Source organism: Rhinoraja longicauda, chromosome 40 (assembly GCF_053455715.1).
Source record: "Rhinoraja longicauda isolate Sanriku21f chromosome 40, sRhiLon1.1, whole genome shotgun sequence".
In the NCBI taxonomy this organism is placed as follows: Eukaryota; Metazoa; Chordata; class Chondrichthyes; order Rajiformes; family Arhynchobatidae; genus Rhinoraja; species Rhinoraja longicauda.
Genome location: NC_135992.1, coordinates 10,676,432 through 10,700,194, shown reverse-complemented (window position 1 = coordinate 10,700,194; position 23,763 = coordinate 10,676,432). Strand labels below are relative to the sequence as shown.

At 50.2% G+C, this 23,763-nt stretch overlaps 1 protein-coding gene across 3 annotated transcripts in view; it reads right to left on the bottom strand.

Annotated features, from left to right (window-relative positions):
* The window catches only part of LOC144611441 (ubinuclein-2-like), a 47,887-nt gene that overhangs the window by 5,738 nt on the left and 18,386 nt on the right, over positions 1–23,763 (bottom strand). For 2 of the 3 annotated variants that reach the window (XM_078430533.1, XM_078430535.1), the window contains 9 exons: positions 22,460–22,530; positions 19,781–19,910; positions 17,747–17,865; positions 16,626–16,739; positions 10,978–11,121; positions 8,863–8,913; positions 8,215–8,257; positions 4,545–6,296; positions 3,125–3,380 (listed from right to left, as the gene is read on the bottom strand). In XM_078430533.1, the coding sequence (XP_078286659.1) occupies positions 3,125–3,380; positions 4,545–6,296; positions 8,215–8,257; positions 8,863–8,913; positions 10,978–11,121; positions 16,626–16,739; positions 17,747–17,865; positions 19,781–19,910; positions 22,460–22,530 (2,680 nt within the window). The remainder of the gene's footprint in view (positions 1–3,124; positions 3,381–4,544; positions 6,297–8,214; positions 8,258–8,862; positions 8,914–10,977; positions 11,122–16,625; positions 16,740–17,746; positions 17,866–19,780; positions 19,911–22,459; positions 22,531–23,763) is intronic. The other variant, XM_078430534.1, reaches the window with a different exon arrangement.

Sequence of the window (23,763 nt, the reverse complement as noted above, 5' to 3'; positions counted from 1 at the left end):
AGTCTCATGGGTGAATGCACTGCATGAAGTGCTCAAGGGCATGCAAACTGGGTAAGTGGTTAATTAGCACTCAGTTAGTTGAACTCAGCAGACAGAATGGATGAAACTTTTATCATCATGCTATAGAGAGGAGAGAAAGTCTGCAATCCAGAGACTCCAGCAGCAAGTACCACACATAGCTCAGTGAAACACCGTCACCTCCAGTCACAGAAGGTTGGTTCAAGACCCAATCCAGAGAATTAAGGGTAGACGCAAAATGCTGGAGTAACTCAGCGGGTCAGGCAGCATCTCGAGAGAGAAGGAATGAGTGACGTTTCAGGTCGAGACCCTTCTTCAGACTGATGCCAGGGGAGGGGATGGGACAAAGACAGGATGTTTCTATCTTCGCTATAAAACAGCATCTGCAGTTCCTTCCTACACAATAGCATTTACTTTAGATTTTTTTAGATTTAGAGATACAGCGCGGAAACAGGCCCTTCGGCCCACCGGGTCCGCGCCGCCCAGCGATCCCCGCACATTAACACTATCCTACACACACTAGGGACAATTTTTTTTAAACATTTGCCCAGCCAATTAACCTACATACCTGTACGTCTTTGGAGTGTGGGCGGAAACCGAAGATCTCGGAGAAAACCCACGCAGGTCACGGGGAGAACGTACAAACTCCGTACAGACAGCGCCCGTAGTCAGGATCGAACCTGAGTCTCCGGCGCTGCATTCGCTGTAAGGCAGCAACTCTACCGCTATGCCATCAGCCATGATCACAATGAATGGCGGTGCTGGCTCGAAGGGCCAAATGTCCTCCTCTTGCACCTATTTTCTATGTTAACTATTTCATCAGTCCAATTATTGGGTACAAAAATGCAACAGAACTAACTGTTGCATTTGACGTTCAGCAACCGGATATAAGATGCCGGATATGTTTCTTTCCTGAACTAAACAAATCACCAATTATTAACGAGTCTGAAACTACAAGGGGTGTTTCACCACTAACGTGGGAAGGCTTTGTTCTCAGTGTTCGGCACAATACTTATCCGCTGAAGATAGAAGAAAGATGTGATTGTGAGCTGATGCAAGGCCAGCCCAAAGATAGGACAGGGCAGCCATAGAGTTGCTGCCTTACAGCACCAGAGACCCGGGTTCAATCCTGATTACGGGTACTGCCTGTACGGAGATTGTACACTCTCCCCGTGACCTGCGTGAGGTTTCTCCTGTTGCTCCGGTTTCCTCCCACACTCCAAAGACACCGCAGCTGCGGCTTGCCTGCAGTCCGTCTGTCTTTTGTGTTTTTTGTTGTTTTTGTATGAATTGTAGTTTTAATATGGTGTAGTGTTTGTATGTTATGTTTGGGGGGGGGGGGGGGGGGTGGGAGGGAACGCGAACTGTAAAATTCTCTCTCCCGAACGGAGACGCGACCTTTGTTTCTGTGTCGTGTCTCCGTTCCCGCTGCGGCCTACCATCAGCCATTCACCTGGGACCACCTGGGGCTCTGGTTCGCAGAGCCCGCGGCCCGGACTCACCACATGCGGCGCTGGCTGCCTGCGGATGCTACGGGAGCGGCTGCGATTCGTCTCCGGAGGCTCCGGCGCGGGCCGCGTGGACGTCGGAAGCCCGCAGGCCCCTGGATGGGGGCCGACATCGGGAGCTCCGGCAGCGGCAGAGGCAGCGTGTTCGCCCGCCCCGAATCGCGGGGCTTGGGTCGGCCCGCCGCGGACCTTTCACCATCCGGCGCGGCCTGAAATAGGCCGTTGACCTTTCACCGCCCAGCGGCGGCTTCAATATCGGGAGCCCCGACCGCCCCGACGTGGCAAATCCAACAGCCTGACCGCGGGACAAGACGGCAGGGAAGAGAAAAATACATTTTTGGCCTTCCATCACAGTGAGGAGGGACTGGAGGAGACTCACTGTGATGGATGTTTCTTTTTGTTTGGTGTTAGTTGTGATTGTATGTGTTATTGCATTTTTATTGATTATTCTTATTGGTCTTATTGTTTAACTGCGGGTAATGTTTCATTTCACTACACATTTATGTGTATGTGACAAATAAACGACTATTGACTATTGATTGAGGTTTGTAGGTTAATTGGCTTCCGTAAAATTGTAAATTGTCCCTAGTGTGTGTGTGTAGGATAGTTTAGTTTAGTTCAGAGATACAGCACGGAAACAGGCCCTTCAGCCCACTAGAGTCCGTGCCGACCTTCGATCCCCGCACACTAACACTAATCACCGAATATGGAAAGGCCTGGATAGAGAGGATGTTTCCAGTATGAACAGAGGGCATGGCCTCAGAATTAAAGGACGTCCCTTTACGAAGGAGAGACGGAGAATTTCTTTAGTCAGAGGCTGGTGAATCTGTGGAATTCATTGCCACAGAAGGCTGCGGAGGATATTTGTAAGGCAGAGGTAGATAGATTCTTGATTAGTGCGGGTGTCAGGAGTTATGGGGAGAAGGCAGGAGAATGGAGTTAGGAGGGAGAGATAGATCAGCCATGATTGAACGGCGGAGTAGACTCGATGGACCGAATGGCCTCATTCTTCTCCTATCACGTGAACGTATCCTACACACACGAGGGACAATTTGCAATCATACCTAGCCAATTAGCCGAGAAACCTGTACATCTTTGGAGTGTGGGAGGAAACATAGAAACATAGAAAATAGGTGCAGGAGTAGGCCATTCAGCCCTTCGAGCCTGCACCGCCATTCAATATGATCATGGCTGATCATCCAGCTCAGTATCCCGTACCTGCCTTCTCTCCATACCTCCTGATCCCTTTCGCCACAAGGGCCACATCTAACTCCCTCTTAAATATAGCCAATGAACTGGCCTCAACTACCTTCTGTGGCAGAGAATTCCACAGATTCACCACTCCCTGTGTGAAAAAAAACCTTCTCATCTCGGTCCTAAAAGACTTCCCCCTTATCCTTAAACTGTGACCCCTTGTTCTGGACTCCCCCAACATCGGGAACAATCTTCCTGCATCTAGCCTGTCCAACCCCTTAAGTTGGACAGAAACCGGAGAGTGTGCGGGGGTCGCTGGTCGGCGTGGACTCGGTGGGCCACAGGGCCCGTTGCCGTGCTGTATCTCTAGACTGAACTGCCACTGCCCCCGACCGGGAACTTACTCTGTGTGAAGTTGTGCTGGAACGTAACTGAGGTAGATCCAGTGGGCGCGGTGGTGGAGACGGCAGACTCTGGTGCAAAGCTCAGCAGGTTGAGCGGCAGCTGAAAGGGGAGAGACACGGGCACCAGACTGCCCAACATGCTGAACGCCGCCGTGTTCAGCGAAGCAGACGTCGCGTTGAGGTTCGTTACATTCAGGGACGATGGCATTAGAGTCAGAGGCGACGTTGTCGCCAACAAGGTTGATGCTGTCGTCGCCTGGAGAGGGAGGTACAAAGAAATCAATGCGGAAACGGGGGGCAGAGCCAAACCGAAAACGCGGCTATCAAACTGCGGGAAACTCCAACCAAACCCTCTTCTAAATTTTCTTTTAAAATTTTCCCACCCGAATGCATTTTCCCAAGTTATTTCTGGGTGAAAGTCGACGACACATTTTACACAGCAGTCTTACCGACCTGTAGCCCCTGTCCAAGGGCCACCAGCGCCCGCTCCTGCTCAATGGTCAGTATGTAGGCGCCAGGCAAGCACATGCGGACCACACACACTGCAGACCTCAGCTCAACCCCCAGTTATTGGAGGGGTGAGCCAGTCGTTATGTGAATGGAGAACACGGCCTAACGATGACCTGGATGGGAGTGGGTGAAAGGGAGATGAGGGGAAGGAAGGGGTGGAGGGAGATAGGGGAAAGTGGTGTGAAGGAGTGGGGTGAGGGAAGGGAAGGGGGACCAGGACTGGGAGTGGTGGGCAGAGACTGCACAGTGACGTGGGGGGTCTGGAGAGAGCATGGCGGGGGTTGCAGAGAAAGGGGGCGGAGAAGGCAGGGCGAGGGAGGGGGTGGGGGTGGGGGGCAGAGAGCAAGGTGACTGGGCTGCGGAGAGAGCAGGGCGAGGGGCTGGCGATGGAGCGGGATGAGAGATGCGGTGGGGGACCAAGGCGAGGGAGGGGCGTTGGAAAGAGCAGGGGGAGAGGGGACGGGGAGATCAGGGGGAGAGGGGACGGAGAGATCAGGCGCGAGGGCACGGAGAGATCAGGGGGAGAGGGGATGGAGAGAGCAGGGGGAATGGGGAGGTAGAGAGCGGGGGGAGAGGGGACGGGGAGATCAGGGAGAGAGGGGACGGGGAGCAGGGGGAGAAGGGACGGGGAGATCAGGGGGAGAGGGGACGGGGAGAGCAGGGGGAGAGGGGAGGTAGAGAGCGGGGGGAGAGGGGACGGGGAGATCAGGCGAAAGGGCACGGAGAGAGCAGGGGGAGAGGGGAGGTAGAGAGTGGGGGAGAGGGGTGGGGACACCAGTTCAATGTAACCCACTGAAGTTTACTTGCGTTCTGCCTTCCAGTCCGCATGAGGCAGTCCCACTTTCTCAACCACCAGCCGTCTCAAAGACGGGGATGTGCGCCATGGAAGCCGGGTTGAGAGGGCAGTTACCTGGATGCCAGCTGATGGTCCTGAGGCAGAGGAAGGTCGGTGGAGGGAGGGCAGCATTTTGATAGCAACCTGAGAACCACTTCCCGTCCCCCCGCTGGCATTAGTCCGAGTGCCAGCCGCGGTCGGGCTGCTCCTGTTGGCGGCGGCGTTGCTCAGAGTCCCGGCCCGGCTGATGGAGACGCCGGCACAACGTGGGGCGGCGCTTCCGCCCGGCGTGCCGGCGGCGATGCTCCTCCCCGGCGTGCCGCATCCACCGCCCACGCCCTTGCCGCCGCGACACAGCGCCCCGGCGGCGGAGATGGTTTTGCCGGCCGTGGTGGCTCCGAGCGGGCTGACCAGTTTCTGAGGCACTGTGGTTTTTTTCACCAGGGCGGCCGGCTGCAGGCCGGCGGCCGAAGGGGAAGACGAGGGCCTGGCGCCGGACAGCTTGGCGCCGCCTTGCCTGCTGCCGCCAGAGGAGGAGGAGCCCCCGCACAGGGTAGCCGGCCCCCCTGACACACCCGGGCCCCCGGCGCTCGAAGCAGCGGCGGACTTGAGCGGGCCGACCATGGTGAAGGGAGGTTTGAAGCCCTGCGCTGGGGTGGCGGTGGGCACCGTGGCTTTGGGCATGTAACTGCCAGAGGTAGGTGGGCTGGCACTGGTCCTGGAGGACAGGGTGTGGGGCAGGTGGGGGCTGCCGGAGGCCGAGGGTGCGAACGACGACTGGTAGGCGGCGGCCGCCTTGTCCGCCATCTCCCGGCCCGGCAGGTGTCCGGGGAGCAGGTGCTGCTGGCAGCTGTTCAGCATCACCACCGGGTTCTGGTGCACCTTGCCGATGGCCGCTTGCGGCGGGGAGGAGAGGCTGTTGTGGTGCACGCTGGCATGGGGCTGCAGCTTGCCGAGCGGCGCCTGAGACTGGCTCGGCCTCTGCCCTCCCGGCTGCTGCTGCTGCTGCTGCTTGGCCGCGCTCAGCGCCGGGGCGGCTTTGGCCGTCTGTGGCGGAGGGGCCGTGTAGCCGGCGATCAGGCTGGTCATTCCCGGCCGGCCCGCGTCCTGCGGTTTCTTTGAGCTCGGGCCGTGGGCAAACAGGTGGATGAAGTTCAGCGGGACGGGGGAAAGCGTGGAGGCCTTTGGAGAAGGCGTGCCGGCCACCCTGGGCGACGGCGCGGTGGTGACCCTGGGAGACGGCGTTGTGGTCCTCGGCGACGGCGTGGCCACTCGGGGAGAGGGCGTGGGGGTCAGCCTGGGCGACGGGGCCGCGGTCACCCTTGCAGATGGAGGTCCGGTCACCCTGGGAGACGGGGCGGCGGTCACCCTGGGAGACGGGGCCGCGGTCACCCTGGGAGACGGGGCGGCCACTCTCGGCGACGGCGTGCTGCAGACTTTCGGGGACGGCGCGGCGTCTTTTGGCGGCGGCGCCGCGACCTTCGGGCTCGACGCGGCCTCCTTCGGGGAAACGGCCAGAGGCATGACCTTGGCCACGGCCTTCTTATCCTCCCTCATCATCAGCTGAGGCCGAGGTGGGGCCGGGACAGAATTGTTCACGATTCTGGTGATCTTGTTGAAGACCGACAAAGCATCCGACACAGATTCCAAGGAAGGGGGTTTAATGGTCAGATCCTCGTCCAGGGAATCGTCCAAGTAGATGGTGTCTTGGTTTGGGGTACAGCTGGAACTCAAGATGCTGAACGGAGTGACGTTGATCGTCGGCAGAACCTTTGGCCCACCGTCGGCACCAGCAGAAAGCCTTTGCTCTTTCTTTGGGCTCAAATCCTATTTAAATGAAAAGTGCAATGAGTTAACACAATCAGTTGTCAGACTACACACCAAATGCTGGAGGAACTCAGCGGGGCAGGCAGCATCTCTGGAGAGAAGGAATGGGTGACGTTTCGGGTCCAGACCCTTCTTCCGACCCAAAACGTCACACATTCCTTCTCTCCAGAGATGCTGCCTGTCCCGCTGAGTTACTCCAGCTTGTTGAGTCTATCTTCGATTTAAACCAGCATCTGCAGCTCTTCCCCACACATACTTTTGTCAGACTAGCTCGACTCCCGCCCAAAAAGTCAAAATACCTCTTGCAGAACAGATAATAGTCCTTGGTAGACACAGAATGCTGGAGTAACTCAGCGGGACAGGCAGCATCTCTGGTGAGAAGGAATGTGTGACGTTTCGGTCTGAAGAAGGGTCTCGACTCGAAATGCGACCCATTCCTTTTCTCCAGAGATGCTGCCTGTCCCACTGAGTTACTCCAGCATTTTGGGTCTACCTTCAATTTAAACCAGCATCTGCAGTTCTTTCCTACACGTGGATAATCCTCTCCACAGCAATCCCCAAAATCAGCCTGAAGAACGACCCGACCCAAAATGTCACCCGTCCATTCCCTCCCTCCAACTACTTATAATAATAATAATAATATTCATTTATTGTCATTGCAACGAGTACAACGAAATTAAAAAATAGCCAATCCTGACGGTGCGTAAAAACATATATGCAATAAATGCACAAACAAATAAATACAATTATATTCGGTACTAGTGCAGAAAGTAGTGTTCAGTTCTCGTATGGCCCTGGGGTAAAAACTGTTCTTAAGTCTGTTTGTTCGGGATTTGATCGACCTGAGACGTCGACCAGAGGGCAGATGAACAAACAGACGGTGGCCGGGGTGGGATGGATCTTTTATTATTTTGCCTGCTCTACTGAAGCAGCGTAGGCTGAACAGGTGCTCCAGGGAGGGCAGTGAGCAGCCGATGATCTTCTGGGCCGTCGTGATGACCCTCTGAAGGGCCTTCCTGTCCTTTTCTGAGCAGCTGGCATACCATGTGGTTATACAGTATGCCAGCACACTCTCGATGGAGCAGCGATAGAAGGACATCATGAGCTTCTCCTGCAGGTTGGTCGCCTGACCCCCTGATTTACTCCAGCACTTTGTGTTTTGCCTAAGATTCTAGCATCTGCAGTTCCTTGTGTCTCCATCCCAATGATAAACTTTGAGGTGTAGGTGATATCCAGAGTGGTACCAGGTGGTGGCTCTGGGATGTCGGGGAGTTGGTTAGAGAAGGAGATGGGAGGGTGGGGGAAAGTAAGACATGGCCTTGGGAACCGTCAGGGAGGAGGTGGAAGGTGGGGCCTAGGGTTGCCAACTGTCCCATATTAGCCGGGACATCCTGTATGTCGGCCGGGACAGTGGAGGCAAATGGAATGTGTTCGCCTGACGGAGGTTGCGTAGCAACCCGCCTCCGGGCCCGGGCGGCCACCATTGTTGGAGTGGGAGCACGTGGCCGCTGGCTGGGCGAGGTCACATTGGGGGGGAGGGCGGTGACGTCACCTTGTCCCGTATTTGGGAGTGAGATGGTTGGCAACCCTAGTGGGGCGTGAAGTCCAGGGGGAATTGGTGGGGTACTTAAGACAAAGGGCAGTAGAGGGGGAAAGCAAGGCAGTGAGAGAAAAGGCAAAGGAGAGACAGGTGGGGGGGGGGGGGGGGGGTTTAAAGAGGAGGGGAATGGTGGAGGGCCGGAGCACATGGAAACTGAGCACTGGAAAGAGGAGATTATTCCTGCCTCAATTTTACAGACATCCATTTTCTATTCTCAAGTTTAGATAGCTGAAATGACTTAATTAAAGGTGTCATTCCAGGTTGTGGATGTATTCCAATGTAAAAGAAAGCAGAGCAAAAGGAAATAGAAGGGTTCACCTTTACTTTTGGTTTTGGTGCCAGGATCACCTTCTTCTTCGCTCTAGAAAAGGGAAGACAGTGAAGAAAGGTCCTTGATTGAAACAAGCTGAACAATAATTTACAAATACCAGTGAAAATCTAAACGGTAATGTATAATTGCCATCCGAAAGAGAAAGACAAGCCAATCGTCATTTTCTTTGGTTGCACATGCACGAAACGTAATAAAACACAGGCACAATTTCTCAGTATTCTACAAAAATTAATTTTGAATAGTCAATGGTGCTCGATGTGTCACATAGGCAACTGCACAAGGAAATTAATTTTGCAAAGATTGTACATGAGGGCGCCGCCATCATTGAAAGTCCAAAGTCCGGTCGGCCCGCACACTCGATGCACTGGAGCAGGTCCCGCGAGCCAACATCCCTCTCCTCTCATCGCCCCGCCATCTTTGTGTCCCAGGGGTGCCTCCTCCTTTAGCCGACCTTGAAGGCGCTGGAAACATTACCCCGGTTCACCCCCTTTAGAGTGACAGTGACGTACAAAGCCAGGATCAACCCTGGGCTGCAATCAAAGAGGGGCGCAGCAGAAGCCTGCAGAACATATTCTCGGACATGTCTTTGCGGAAGGAGGGGAAATAGTTCATAAAAACCAATGGGTTCTACTCACGGTGTGCCAGTCAGATGGTTATGCGCTTTCTTGCTCTCTTTAAGCAGTATCCTGTAACGGAACAGATATTAAACGTAAAAGTCCTTGATCTGACCAGGCCCAAAAAGCATTTTGGGGCAACAAGGGGTATCCACATTGACTTGGATTTGGTATTTCAACAAAATATACTGAAGCAGAATTAAAACCTCCTCTCTCCCTCCCGACTCAAGATCGTTTAATCCTGACCTCAAAACAGCATCCATTTTGGAACATAGAAAAAATAAAACGTTGGGCACTGTCACGACATCAGGAAACAAAGTCAATGTTTCAAGTTAATAACCTTTCATTCGGGGTTTTCAAAGGTTCTAGAGAGGCACATGATTTTCAAAGGTATCCCGACGCACATCGATTTTTCCCTGTTACAATCATCACCATTCTCTCTGTAAACCTGATTAAAAACAGTTTGTTTTGCAGTTGGGATCCATCGAGACTGCCTCCTAGTGCTGACAACTCAGTGAAGAGGTGTAATGGACTGTTAGTTTGAAGTCTGGTCTGAAACTTGCTGCTCAGAGATCCTATCCACCGTGCCCAGATTTCATTTATTTTCTGATGCTGAACATTAATGGTGTGCATTGGCTCGATCCCACATGAGGCTAAATAATGGAAAGTATGGGGCTTTTCATCATGGTGGGTGGCAGATTATAAAGATACAAAGGGAAAGAAACGCCTTCTCTTTGTATAGGAAAGAAATCCAGATGCTGAGTTAAATCGAAGGTGGACACAAAATGCTGGAGTAACTCAGCGGGACGGGCAGCATCTCTGGAGAGAAGGAATGGGTGACGTTTCGAGCTGAGACCCTTCTTCAGAATTCTCTTCCTCCAAATGATGACATTGAAAGGGAGAAACAGTTCCGACAGGCAGAAGGATCAAGAAATCAGGAGAGGGGAGATTACAGGCAGTTTGAAGAAGGGTCTCGACCTGAAACATCACCCATTCCTTCTCTCCCAAGATGCTGCCTGACCTGCTGAGTTACTGTGTCTACCTTCGATTTTAACCAGCATCTGCAGTTTTTTTCCTACACAGAGGGGAGATTATTTTCTCTAGCAAGTAATTTTAAATGGGGAACACACTGTAATGGTGGTTGTCGAAACAGATAAGCACTTGAAAAATAAGAGTGTGGTTCTCCTTACTCTAACCTCAAGGGTCTATTCAATAGCACTGTCAGTTTACAAAAGTGTTAATCCATTTTCTCAAGCAAATGAACCATTGCCTGAAACAACTTTGCCTCCCAATAGCCTCATTACTCTTGCAATAAAGGGTAATGGAAACAGACTAATGAAAATAATCCCTAACAAATGACATACTCAGCACTAAAGGTAATTCTCAGACACTAACACTACTGAGTGTAACACTAGTAATATTGAATAGGAAAATAACTGCAGATGTTGGTACAAATCGAAGGTATCACAAAATGCTGGAGTAACTCAGCGGGTCAGGCAGCATCTCTGGAGAGAAGGAATGGGTGACGTTTCTGAAGAAGGGTCTCGACCCGAAACGTCACCCATTCCTTCTCTCCTGAGATGCTGCCTGACACGCTGAGTTACTCCAGCATTTTGTGACGCCTAGCAATATTGAATGTGTTGAGACTAAGAACGCACTATTCTTTTACATTGCATGTGTTTTATTGGAAAGAAAGTTTATTTTTGAAATAAATTAAAAAAAACAATTCAGAGAACCGTCACTGTTTTAATCATTTGATCTTGCTTCGAGATTAATTGACAGTCAGAACGTTTTCCCCCAGGGTGGAATTCTCCAACACTAGAGGGCACAGTTTGAAGATGAGAGGGGAAAAGTGTAATGGAGACAAGTTTTTTTTGACACGGCAATGGTGGAGGCTTAGAACACACCGCTAGGGGTGGTGGTAAAGGCAGGCACCACAGTGGTGTTTAACACCCTTTTAGATTGGCACATGGAAGTGCACGGAATAGAGGGATATGGATGATGTACAAGCAGATGCGCAATTTAACGTGGCGTCATGTTCAGCACAGACATTGTGGGCCGAAGGGCCTGTTCCTGTGCTGTACTGTTCTATGTAAGAGGTGCGTAAAATGACAAAAGAAAAGCCGCGTATCTTACCGTGACTGCATCCAACCCTTTGGCCAGATGGGTTTCACCTCAGTTTCCATAAAAGTCTTCAGATAGTCCTCTGCCGACTGTGATTTATTTTGCTCCAGTTCGTAACTTCCCAGTTTGATCTTCACCAGATTACAGAGTAATTCCCTGATGAGAACAGTGACAAAGAGATTGTTAATGGAATGTACTTCCTTTGGTGCCGGCTCACTTGTTTTGGAGATGGTGTTGGGGAAATCCAGCCGAGATCTAGGGACTCCAGCCAAGAAGGCACACCAACACCTCCATTTCCTGAGGGGGACTGAGGAAATCCAGCACCTCTCCAGTGACTCTTACAAAACGTCTACAGATGAACATAGAAAGCATTCTGTTGGGTTGCTTCACAGCTTGGCTTGGGAGCAGCTCTACCCGATCGCAAGAGTTGTGGATGTGGCCGAGTCCATCACGCAGACCACACTTGCCACCATCGACTCCATCTGCACTTCACGCTGCCTCAGAAAAGCAGCCAACATATTTAAAGACTTGTCCCGCCCTGCTCATTCCTTCTTCTCCTTGCTCACGTCTGGCAGAAGGTGCAGAGGTATGAGAGCGTGCACCACCAGACTCAGGAACAGCTTCTTCCCCTCCCTTACCGGGAGTCTGAACGGTCCTTCCATAAGCGAGGGTTCTGTCCAATTCATCTCCACCCCACTGGGGACATTGGACTTTGTCTAAGGAACATCTTCTTCTTGCGTTTGAGGCAGCAGAAATTATGTAATGCCCTCCAGGCGCTGTAGCCAGTGCAATGTGCTGTTGTCGAGGGCCGTGAGGTCTACCCCTCCACCAGGGAGACGGTGGACAGTGCAGTCGAACATGACGTGCTGCGCTGTTTGCTGGTCTGCTCCACACACGCAGGCTGCTGATGGACGCAACTCCCAACGGTGCATGTTGGCATTGAACCGGCCGACCCCTGTGCGGAGCCGGTTCAGAGCGACCCACTCTTTGCGGGGCATGTCCGAGCCGGGTGGGGCTGTGGTGTTCGGTGCGACAGTGAATTGAGGAGGTGGCGATGTCTGTTCCCAGCTGGTCCTCCATGGTCCTAGTATGTTGAAACCGGAGCCACAGAGGGTCGCTGCATGACGGGAGAAAGGGTGACGAGACGACAGGCGTTGAGGTCCCAGTTGCTGTGAATCCTGGGCGAGGTGGTGCAAAGGATGTTTGGTGTCCGATGGGGCCTTGCACACCAGCCTATGAGTGAAGAACTCTCTGCGAAGCTTGGCGGGTGCGATACCTGCGAGCACCGGCAGGTGCGATACCTGCGAGCACCGGCAGGAGATCCGTCGGAGGAGGGCGGAGGCAGCCAGTGATGATCCGCATGGTGTCATTGAGGGTGGTGTCTAAAGAACTATTGCACTGCAATGCTGGGAACTATATCCTGCACACTGTATCTTTCCCATTGTTCTATCTATTGCATTTGAGTTTGAATGGATGATATCTATATATGGTCTATCATATTACCGTCAACTGGAATTACATCAGTTAAACATTGAAGATCAATGTCTTAATGCTGACGTTCATCTTGAACCTTCACGTCTTATCGATTATGATTATTTGTCCCCTTAAATATTAGACAATAGGTGCAGGAGGAGGCCATTCGGCCCTTTGAGCCTGCACCACCATTCAATGTGATTATGGCTGATCATTCTCAATCAGTACCCCGTTCCTGCCTTCTCCCCATACCCCCTGACTCCGCTATCCTTAAGAGCTCTATCCAGCTCTCTCTTGAATGCATTCAGAGAATTGGCCTCCACTGCCTCCTGAGGCAGAGAATTCCACAGATTCACAACTCTCTGACTGAAAAAGTTTTTCCTCATCTCCGTTCTAAATGGCTTACCCCTTATTCTTAAACTGTGGCCCCTTGTTCTGGACTCCCCCAACATTGGGAACATGTTTCCTGCCTCTAACGTGTCCAACCCCTTAATAATCTTATATGTTTCGATAAGATCCCCTCTCATCCTTCTAAACTCCAGTGTATACAAGCCTAGTCGCTCCAGTCTTTCAACATACGACAGTCCCGCCATTCTGGGAATTAACCTAGTAAGCTTACGCTGCACGCCCTCAATAGCAAGAATATCCTTCCTCAAATTTGGAGACCAAAACTGCACACAGTTCTCCAGGTGGGGTCTCACTAGGGCCCTGTACAAATGCAGAAGGACCTCTTTGCTCCTATTCTCAACTCCTCTTGTTATGAAGGCCAACATTCCATTGACTGATTAGGTAGAATCTAAGTTGTCTCAGTGGATGTGGTTTGTACAGTCATAGCTCCCTTTCATCCAGTGCACACTCAAGCTGCTAATTAAAGATAGATGAGGTGTTCCAAAGAGAATGTGACCCAATAACAGGAAGCACTTTTATGTTCCAGATATATTTGTCAATGGCTGCAACTGTGTTGTTCTGGACAAGATAAATACACGTTGCCCGAATTATGCAATGTGTCAGTTTCTGTTATGGCAGTTTAGTTGAACTCGTTGCATCAGTTGCAGTAAAAATAGAAAGAGATGCAAATACCCTCAGCCTCTGTGAAGGGGCATGCAAATTGGTCACAAACACGTTGCGGGAGAAAGCAGCTGGGGTGATCGTTTCCATTCTGTCAACGGTGAACGGGGGTGATGGGGAAGAGGTTGAGCTGAATCTGGGGAAATGTCAGGCTGAAATTGAGGAAGGAAATCAGCTTGTAAACAGTGGGGGAGAGACAACGCAGAAGAGAAAATGGAGAACAATGAGACGTGGCAGACAAGCGGAAATATTGAAAAGGGTTAAAGAAATGTTTAATTGCCTGGTGTTTCCAAAAGAGGTGCAGCAGCAAATTAAACAGCACGATAAACAGAAATAATCACGTGTAGGAAATTATGGGTTCACACACAAAACGTAATCCGGAGCGATAGGAATATAAGGATGATCAACTCCATACGCTTGCTTCAGCAGTTAATCAGATCATGCCTGATCTGCACATAACTGAACTGTACTATCACCAACTAGAGAGCAATCCGGACCTCCCATCGACCTCATTGGATAGACACACAATGCTGGAGTAACTCAACGGGTCAGGCAGCATCTCGGGAGAGAAGGAATGGGTGACATTTTGGGTCGAGACCCTTCTTCAGACTGAAGTCAGGGGAGGGGGGCGGGGCAAAGATAGGATGTAGTTGGAGACAGGAAGACTAGTGGGAGAATTGGGAAGGGGGAGGGGATAGAGAGGGAAAGCAGGGACTCTCTGAAGTTAGAGAAGTCAATGTTCATACCGCTGGGGTGTAAACTACCCAAGTGAAATATGAGGTGCTGTTCCTCCAGAAAGGTCAGATTGGGAATGGGAGGGGGTGTTGGAGTGCTGAGCCACCGGGAGATCAGGTTGGTTAAGACGGACTGAGCGGAGGTGTTCAGCGAAACGATCGCCGACCTCATTGGATACCTTTGAACTATCATTAATCGCACTTCACTGGACTCTATCTTGCACTAAACGTCAAAACCTTTATCCTGTATCTGTACACTGTGGACAGCTCGATTGTAATCATGCGCAGTCTTTTTGCTGACTGGATAGAACGCAACAAAAAGCTTTACACTGTACCTCGGTACACGTGACAATAATCTAAACCAAACATAACGCATCTGTAGAAGGGTCTCAATCCAAAACGTCGCCCATTCCTTCTCTCCAGAGATGCTGCCTGTCCCACTGAGTTACTCCAGCTTTTTGTGTCTACCTATAATGTATCTGTTGGTATTCATGATTCCCTTAGCCAACAAAATTCTTCTAATCTGTCTTAAAAATGTCACTGCCCCAATATCCTTTTGAGATGATCAGATGTCCTATGAGAATTATTTCCTAATTGGGCGAACTCTCTATTAACATGCCAGTCCTTGCTCATTATCACAATAGGAGAAAGTTTATGCATCTAATCTATCAAATCCTCTTTATTCACAAAATGCTGGAGTAACTCAGCAGGTCAGGCAGCATCTCAGGAGAGAAGGAATGGGTGACGTTTCGGGTCGAGACCTTCATATTATATCAAATCCTCTTGATCCTCTCAAAGGGTCCCGACCCGAAACATCACCTATCCACGTTCTACAGAGATGCTGCCTGACCCGCTGAGTTAGTCCAGCACTTGTGTCCTTTTGCGAAAACCAGCACTTGCAGCCCTGTCATAGTTTATGGAATTTTCAAACGTAGCCATTTTTAAACGATGTATATTCAGCAAAGATTAATTTAAAAACATGGCAACAAAAGATGAAATGTTAAAATAAAAAGCAGCCATCTTAGAACATGCTATGAAAGTAAAAAAAATGTTTAATCATAATGGGACAGGAAGTGAGCAAATCTAGATAATCTACAGGAGGAGAAATAAATTTCAGAATGCCGTTTGACAAATTAAATGAAGATTTTTCTTAGAAAATCTGAAATTAAATGAAATTGCTAGTTGAGGTCAAGAGTTGATAAAAACCCAACTGATTCATCCTTTAGAGTGTCCTTTGCTATTTTATTTGGTCACGCCTGAGAGCAATTCCAGTCACACACACGGTAAATCAGAACTACCTCTGAAAGCCACACAGTTGAACCAAAACATTACACATGACAGTAGGCTCACCACCATCTATTTAGAGCAACTAAATATGGAAATTACATGCCAGATACTAATTTCAGAGCAGTTTTGATTTTAACAGCTTGTGAGCGAGTGGAAATTTAAAAAAAATACACTTCATCCTGCCAATTAAAGCAGAATTGAAATTACTGACTATGTGGATATGTTCCTTGTGTTTGGTGAGTGTTCAGGTTAACCCTTTACTGGGTGAATTCCAGTCAGCTGAATTTTAAGTACGGAAAAAAACCCTGCAGATGTTGGAAACCTGAAATAAAAGCAGCGGAAAGTCTCAGCAGATCAGGCAATATCTGTGGAAAGGGAAACAATGAATGCAGAAAGTCTGGAACCCTTCATCAGAATTGGGAAAGAGGAACAAGCACAAGAAAATAGGAGCAGGAGTAGGCCAACCGGCCCCTCGAGCCCGCTCCGCCATTCAATACGATCATGGCTGATCCTACCCCAACCCCCTTCCCATTATCGCCCTTCTTCCCACCCAAAAGAACCGTGTGATCTCCAGGGAGAGGCGAAAAACCGGATAAAAACCCAGGCCAATTTGGGAAAAAAATCCAGGAAATTCCTCTCCGACCCCAAGCTAGGCGATTGAAACTTGTCCAGGAGATTACTCAGGTCTTACTATACTAACCATAGCTCATGTCCACTTCCCTACCCGCTCCCCGTAACCCCTAATTCCCTTGTCTATTAAAAAACAATCTATTTCTGTTTTAACAACAATTTAGTTCAGGTAGCAGAGGAGGAGGGGGGTGGAATGGGTGGAACAAAAGGAAGTCTGCTGAAGATCCCCTGAGGCTATCAAACTATACAACTCCTCCCCCTTCTGTCATGGGGTAAACGGACTCCCCTCTTTGCTCATCCCCAATCCTGGACTTTCCACTCGTCACTTTCATTTCATGTTTCACGTATCTTGTGCGTTTTTATGACTGTTGGCAGACCAATTTCCCTCCTGGGATAAATAAAGTTCTATCGTATCGCATCGTATCCTCCAAAAATGCAAAGGAAGCTGCCAGTTCATAGAATTCATACCTGACATAATCATTCCAAAGGAACTTTTTCCTTGGTCCCATCACCCTTTTCCCCGGCTTATCGTCATCCTCCTCTTCGGATCCATTTTTATCTCGATCCTCTTCAGATGCCATCCTGAAGAGAGAACAAGTACATCATTGAGGGACATAGACACAAAATGCTGGAGTAACTCAGCGGGTCAGGCAGCATCTCGGGAGAGAAGGAATGGGTGATGTTTCGGGTCGAGACCCTACTTCAGACATCATTGAGGGAGCTGGGAAGTGACATCCATTCCCGCCATTGCACATGCACTCAAGGAGAGTAGCTGATCTGCAATATTCACAGAGGTACAGGCACCAACTCCAGCTAATGACTACAGGACAAGGTCAATGCATGAAGTAAAAAAAAAAAAGTCTGCAGATGATGGAAATCAGAAATAAAAGCTGGAAGCACTCAGTAGGTCACACATCATCAGTCAGAATTAATGTTTCAGGACTTAAATAGTTCTCTTTCCAGAGACCAGAATTATTTTCCCCTACTTGAGAGAATATTATCGATAAGAAGAGATTTAATATGAACCTGAGGGGCATTTTTTTCACACAGAGGGTGTTGGGTACATGGAATAAGCTGCCATAGGAGGTAGTTGAGGTTTTAAAGACATTTGGACAGGTAACTGGATAGGAAAGGTTTAGAGAAATATGGGCCAAATGCAGGCAGTTGTAGTTTGGACATGTTGGTCGATGTGGTATAGTTGGGCCGAAGGACCAGTTTCCACATCGTTCGACTCTATGACTCTGTAGAACAGAGGGTGACAATCCCTGTGACCCATGTTGGACATGAGGTTTTTATCACTGAACGTATTTCTCTGCGGATGGTCAAAGATTGTGCCACCCAGGAAGGGCTGGTGCATTCTTTGTTGTAAAAGACCAGTTAACACCCCTGCATCCATTAACTCACTGACTGTTCTCTGTCCAACAGCAAAAAGTTTGGAAATCCTCATCTCGGTTTTCATACCAATGACTTAAATCGTTGTAACTTCCCCCAGTCCTATGACACTCAACACTTTAACGGCCTATTATTTGAAGCTTTGGGCAGCACTTGGCAGAAGGCATTTGGGGAAACAGGTGGAAGAGTTCACGTACTTGGCAAAGCGGGCCTGTGTATGTGCTTGGAGCTCCTCCTGGTATTTTACCAGCTGAACCGGCATTGCGTTTGCCACCGCTTCCTTCAGTTTCTGCGTGGGATCTCGCAACCGCTCATCCTGCAAAGGCAACACAGACATTGAGAAAGGAAGACAGGTGCTCCTCGACTTACAATGGGGTTACGTTCCGATAAAACCATCGTAAACTGAAAATATCGTAAGTCGAAGCATCGTAAGTCGGGGAGCACCCGACTATTTCTATTGTGCATTTCATAGAAACATAGAAAATAGGTGCAGGAGGAGGCCATTCGGACCCTCGAGCCAGCACTGCCATTCAATGTGATCATGGCTGATCATCCACAATCAGTGGATCATCCTGTGCCCAACTTCTCCCCATATCCCTTGATTCCGCTAGCCCCTAGGATTCAGCGCCTTCCACAGCACAGCCAATGAAGCTATTTTGAAGTACGGGTGCTGTTATGTTGGATGAAACATGGTGGCCAACGTGTTTCACCCACAAACAACAAGGTTTAGTTCAGTTTAGGGATACAGCTTGGAAACAGGCCCTTCAGCCCACCGAGTCCACGCCGACCAGCAATCCTCACGCATTAACACTACCCTACACATGCTAGGGGCGATTTTGCATTTATATCATGCCAATTAACTTACGAACCTGTACGTCTTAGAAGTGTGAGAGGGAACCAAAGATCTCAGAGAAAACCCACACAGGTCTCGGGGAGAACGTACAAACTCTGTACACACAAGCACCCGTAGTCATGATCGAACCCGGGTCTCTGGTGCTGTAAGGCAATAGCTCTACCGATACGCCACCGTGCCCCCCATTAAATTAAATTATTAATCACCCGATTCATTTTTAATTGATTATTACTGATTGCCAAAGGTCAATGCCAAGGTGTCAATGTTCAAGAACAAAGGAGGTTGCTGAAAGTGGTGGACATTGCCCCGTTCATCACAGGTACTGACTTTCTCACCAAAGTATCGACAGGAAGCATAGCCTCAAGAATGGCAGCATGGTGGTGTAGCTACTGTCTTACAGCGCCAGAGACCCGAGTTGATTCTGAATACTGGTGCTTGTCTGTACGGAGTTTGTACGTTCTCCCCGTGACCTGCATGGGTTGTCTCCGAGATCTTCGGTTTTGTCTCCACTCCAAAGACGTATAAGATTGTAGGCTAATTGGCTTGGTATAAATGTACAAATGTCCGTAGTGTGTGCTAGTTGCCTTCAACTGCTGGGATATAGAATTTAGCAGCAGAGACCATAACTGCTGCATAAAACAAGGGTAAGGCCACAGGAGGAACTGCACGTGCAGTTCTAGTCTCTATACACTAGCACATGGATTACACTGGTAATAATACAGGGCTCATTTACCAGGATGTTACTTGAGATAGAAGACTTCAGACACGAGGAACGTCTACTATGTAGGCTGGATTTGTTTTCTTTGGAACGGGGAGACTGAAGAGAGCAGTGAAGAAAAGTACGAGGAACACAGAGAGGGTAGAAAGTAGAAAAACACTCTCCCTTAACACAGGTGTCTAAAACAGAAATCTTAAGTTTTAATGAGGTTTAATGAGGTTCTGAGGAGAATGTTTGCACCCAGAGGCTGTTTGTAACATGCAACACATGTGATGAGCATTTGAATTGCCACACCATAGGCTTTGAGCTCAAGTGCTAGAAAATGGGATTAGCAATGACAGACATGGACGTGTGGACTTAGAGGCCTGTTTCTATTATGCATGACTTTAACTTACATACTCAATTGCCTTTTGAAAGCAACAAAAATATCCACTTCATATGCATTCCATTAATTCTCCGTGGAAATTTCTCTTAAGTTTCCTCCCTCCAGGTCTTTTGCCAACTCCTTTGAATACCTAACAGGCACGGCAGCCTTGCCAACTGCCTCTCTTCTTTGAACTTTTGTTTTTTATTAGGAGGGAATGTACACAAAATAAAAAATTGCTTGCCCTTGGAAAACACAAACAAAATTGTGTTTGTTTGTTCTTAAGCTTCATGTACCTGCTCATTGAGGTGTAGCTTCTTCAGACGTTTCATTAGCGTGTCTTTGCTGCAGGGCAGGAAGGAAGCCAGATAGCTGTACACTCCGGAACGCTGAGTCAGGTTTAGCTCCTGCACCTGCAGTTCAATGCTGCACAGACATACCAGATGGTTAGCACCATGGCGTCTATAATAAAACTTGCATCCAGCAATGTCCCCCCCCCCACCTTCCAACGGCCGCAACATACTCAGGCTTCTTGCCTGAGCAGCTTTGGTTCAAAATCCCAGCTTACCGTCTTGCTGAATTTGTCATGTGTAGAGTGCACAGTGAAGGGGATAATCATCACACAGTACTTGAGCAATCTCCACGTTTTAGCCTAGTGTCGTACACTATGGGAACAGACTCTTGGGCCCAACTTGCACATGCTGACTAAGACTACTCTAGTTCCACGTTGCCCCATATCCCTTTTCTATCCAAATACCTGTCTGTTAAGTGCTGTTATAGTACCTACCTGAACTACCTCCTCTGGCACCTCTTCCATATTCCCACCACTCACTGTGTGAAAAAGGTGCCGCTCAGTTTTTAGCATGTTCAGCATCTTTTATGCTTGCACAATAATGGTTTTGGACAACCTGATGTCTTGAGCCATTTCGGCTGCGGCTCGCTAGCAGTCTGTTCGTCTTTTTTCCTTTTTTGTTGTTGTTGTGTGTCGGTGTTGGGATGTTTTTTTGTTTTTTTTGGTTGTGTATGTGTGGGGGGTGGGGGGGTGGTGGTGTGGGTGGGGGAAACCTTTCTCTTTTAGGTCTCTTCCTCACGGCGCGGGGTGCGGCTCGGCTGCGGGGCCTAACATCGCCCGGCGCGGCTCGGCCGCGGGGCCTAACATCGCCCGGCGCGGCTCGGCCGCGGGGCCTTCCATCGCCCGGTGCGGCTCGGCCGCGGGGCCTAACATCGCTGGTGCGGCTCGGCCGCTGGACTTAACAGTGCCCGGTGCGGCTCGGCCGTGGGGCCTAACATCGCTGGTGCGGCTCGGCCGCTGGACTTTTCATCGCTGGTGCGGCTCGGCCGCTGGACTTAACATCGCCCGGTGCGGCTTGGCCGCGGGGCCTTCCATCCCCCGGTGCGGCTCGGCCGCGGGGCCTAACATCGCTGGTGCGGCTCGGCCGCGGGGCCTTCCATCGCCCGGTGCGGCTCGGCCGCGGGGCCTAACATCGCTGGTGCGGCTCGGCCGCTGGACTTAACAGTGCCCGGTGCGGCTCGGCCGCGGGGCCTAACATCGCTGGTGCGGCTCGGCCGCTGGACTTTTCATCGCTGGTGCGGCTCGGCCGCTGGACTTAACAGTGCCCGGTGCGGCTCGGCCGCGGGGCCTAACATCGCTGGTGCGGCTCGGCCGCTGGACTTTTCATCGCTGGTGCGGCTCGGCCGCTGGACTTAACATCGCCCGATGCGGCTTGGCCGCGGGGCCTTCCATCGCCCGGTGCGGCTCGGCCGCGGGGCCTAACATCGCTGGTGCGGCTCGGCCGCTGGACTTAACATCGCCCGGTGCGGCTTGGCCGCGGGGCCTTCCATCGCCCGGTGCGGCTCGGCCGCGGGGCCTAACATCGCCCGGTGCGGCTTGGCCGCGGGGCCTTCCATCGCCCGGTGCGGCTCGGCCGCTGGGCTTAACAGTGCCCGGTGCGGCTTGGCCGTGGGGCCTTCCATCGCCTGGTGCGGCTCGGCCGCGGGGCCTAACATCGCCCGGTGCGGCTCGGCCGCGGGACTTAGCTGCGCACGGCTCGGTCGCGGGGCCTTCCACCGCCCAGTTCGGCTGCGAGACGTCTCAGTGCCCGGTGCGACTCGGCCGCGGGGACTTCCATCCCCTTGCGGGGACTGTGCGGGTCGGTCGGGGACGAGCTGTCTGTCCGTGGGCGTGGGGAAGAGAGTGGAAGTTTTGTTGCCTCCATCACAGTGAGGGGGTGTTTGGAGTCACTGTGATGGACGTTTGTGTTGGGGTCATGTGTCGTGTTCTTTTTTTTTGTGTGACTGCTATGTAGTTTCGTTCGGTACCTTGGTACCAAATGACAAATAAAGCTCTGTTGAACTGTTGTTGATTAGGTCATGCCATATACCGTGGTAGTATTGGCATTATCCCGGGCAGATGCGGCTCGTCAGCCTGGGAAGGCAGTCCATCTCGGAGAGGGAAAACTCTGATCTAAACCCTCCACTGCCTTGTGGCCATATCCAGTCTTGGAAAAGGCTCCAGGAGTACACCTCAAGAAAAATCCGGAGTCGGAGTCCCTAAGGCAGTTCATCGTTTGTTCTGGCAGATCCTGCCACGGCGCTGGTGCCAAACCGTAACAGCTCTGCTGTTCCTTTGGATCGATCAATGACGTGGAGAGGGGGGACGTGCTGCATGGGCAACAGCCTGTCCTTCATATGACATCGCCCAGGCGTGCATCCAACAACACATCGACGCTGCTCTAGCCGAGGCTTGGAGCAAGTAACCAACAACCAGGATGCATCACCCATGGTCGGCCATGACTGAGGGGGGCCTTAATATTGGCATTATCCACCAACATGAACGTAGACAGCACACAAGCAGGCCCTTTAGCCCACAACATCTCTGTGTCACGCTGTAAAATTCTATTAACTTTACTGTGAAAATTGTAAAGCAAGGGTCTTGCTTGTGATCTTATAAGTTTGAAGAATGCAAAATTACTTACTCTAGCAGGATGGTATTGATGTCTGAGGTGAAGAATTTCTTTTTTCCTTCCCCTTCAGAAACTTTGCCAGCCTGAGTAAACAGACGTCAGTTTTAAAGAGGCAGATTATCAAGAGTGTTTCATTTTTATACGTACAAGCAACAGAACGCCGAAAATTCTTACTCGCAGCAGCTCAACAAGCTTGTAAGCGGTAAATAAAATAATCAATATATTCAGTAAATTGATAACCGTAATAATAGTGCAAAAACAAAATGGACATCAATAGTTCACTGAAAGTCGCAGTATTAAACACGTAGGCTACCTTATAAAAAAAAATCTGGATATTAACTATATAATTCATAGTTAGAATCCAGGCCCAAATTTTCCAATGAGTCACCGTAGATTTTATATAGGAGTGCTATAATGTCATATAATTTATGTGTAGGAAGGAACAGCAGATGCTGGTTTACACCGACAATAGGCACAAAATGCTTGAATAATCACTGAGTCACACCAGTCTATATATGTGCCTCTATTCACTTAATCCGCAATTACTGCCCCCACAACATGGCAATAACTTTCACTGCCTCAAACTGTGCTGAGATAATAGTCATACACACAGAAACAGGCCCTTTAACCCACTACCTGAGTGCCCATAACATCTCATAGCTTTATAACATCCCATAGGTGGTACATAGATTTATCAGTGAAAGCCTTGAGGGAAGGTGTAAAAACAAAGAACTGTAGATGCTGGATTATACACAAGACAAACACAAAGTGCTGGAGTAACTCAGCGTGTCAGGTAGCATCTCTGGAGAAAAAGGGAGCATGGTGTTTCGGGTCAGGACCCTGCTTCAGACTGAAGAAGGATCCCGACCCAAAACTTCACCATTCCTTTTACTCCTGACCCGCTGAGTTACTCCAGCAATTTGTGTCTACTCTTGGGATAACGTTCCGGTTTTGGTCCATCACTTTGTTAACGGGATGAAAGGTTTAAGCTATATTGACTAGGAACTATGATATCATATCATATCATATATATACAGCCGGAAACAGGCCTTTTCGGCCCACCAAGTCCGTGCCGCCCAGTGATCCCCACACATTAACACTATCCTACACCCACTAGGGACAATTTTTACATTTTACCCAGCCAATTAACCTACATACCTGTACGTTTTTGGAGTGTGGGAGGAAACCGAAGATCTCGGAGAAAACCCACGCAGGTCACGGGGAGAACGTACAAACTCCTTACAGTGCAGCACCCGTAGTCAGGATCGAACCTGAGTCTCCGGCGCAGCATTCGCTGCAAAGCAGCAACTCTACCG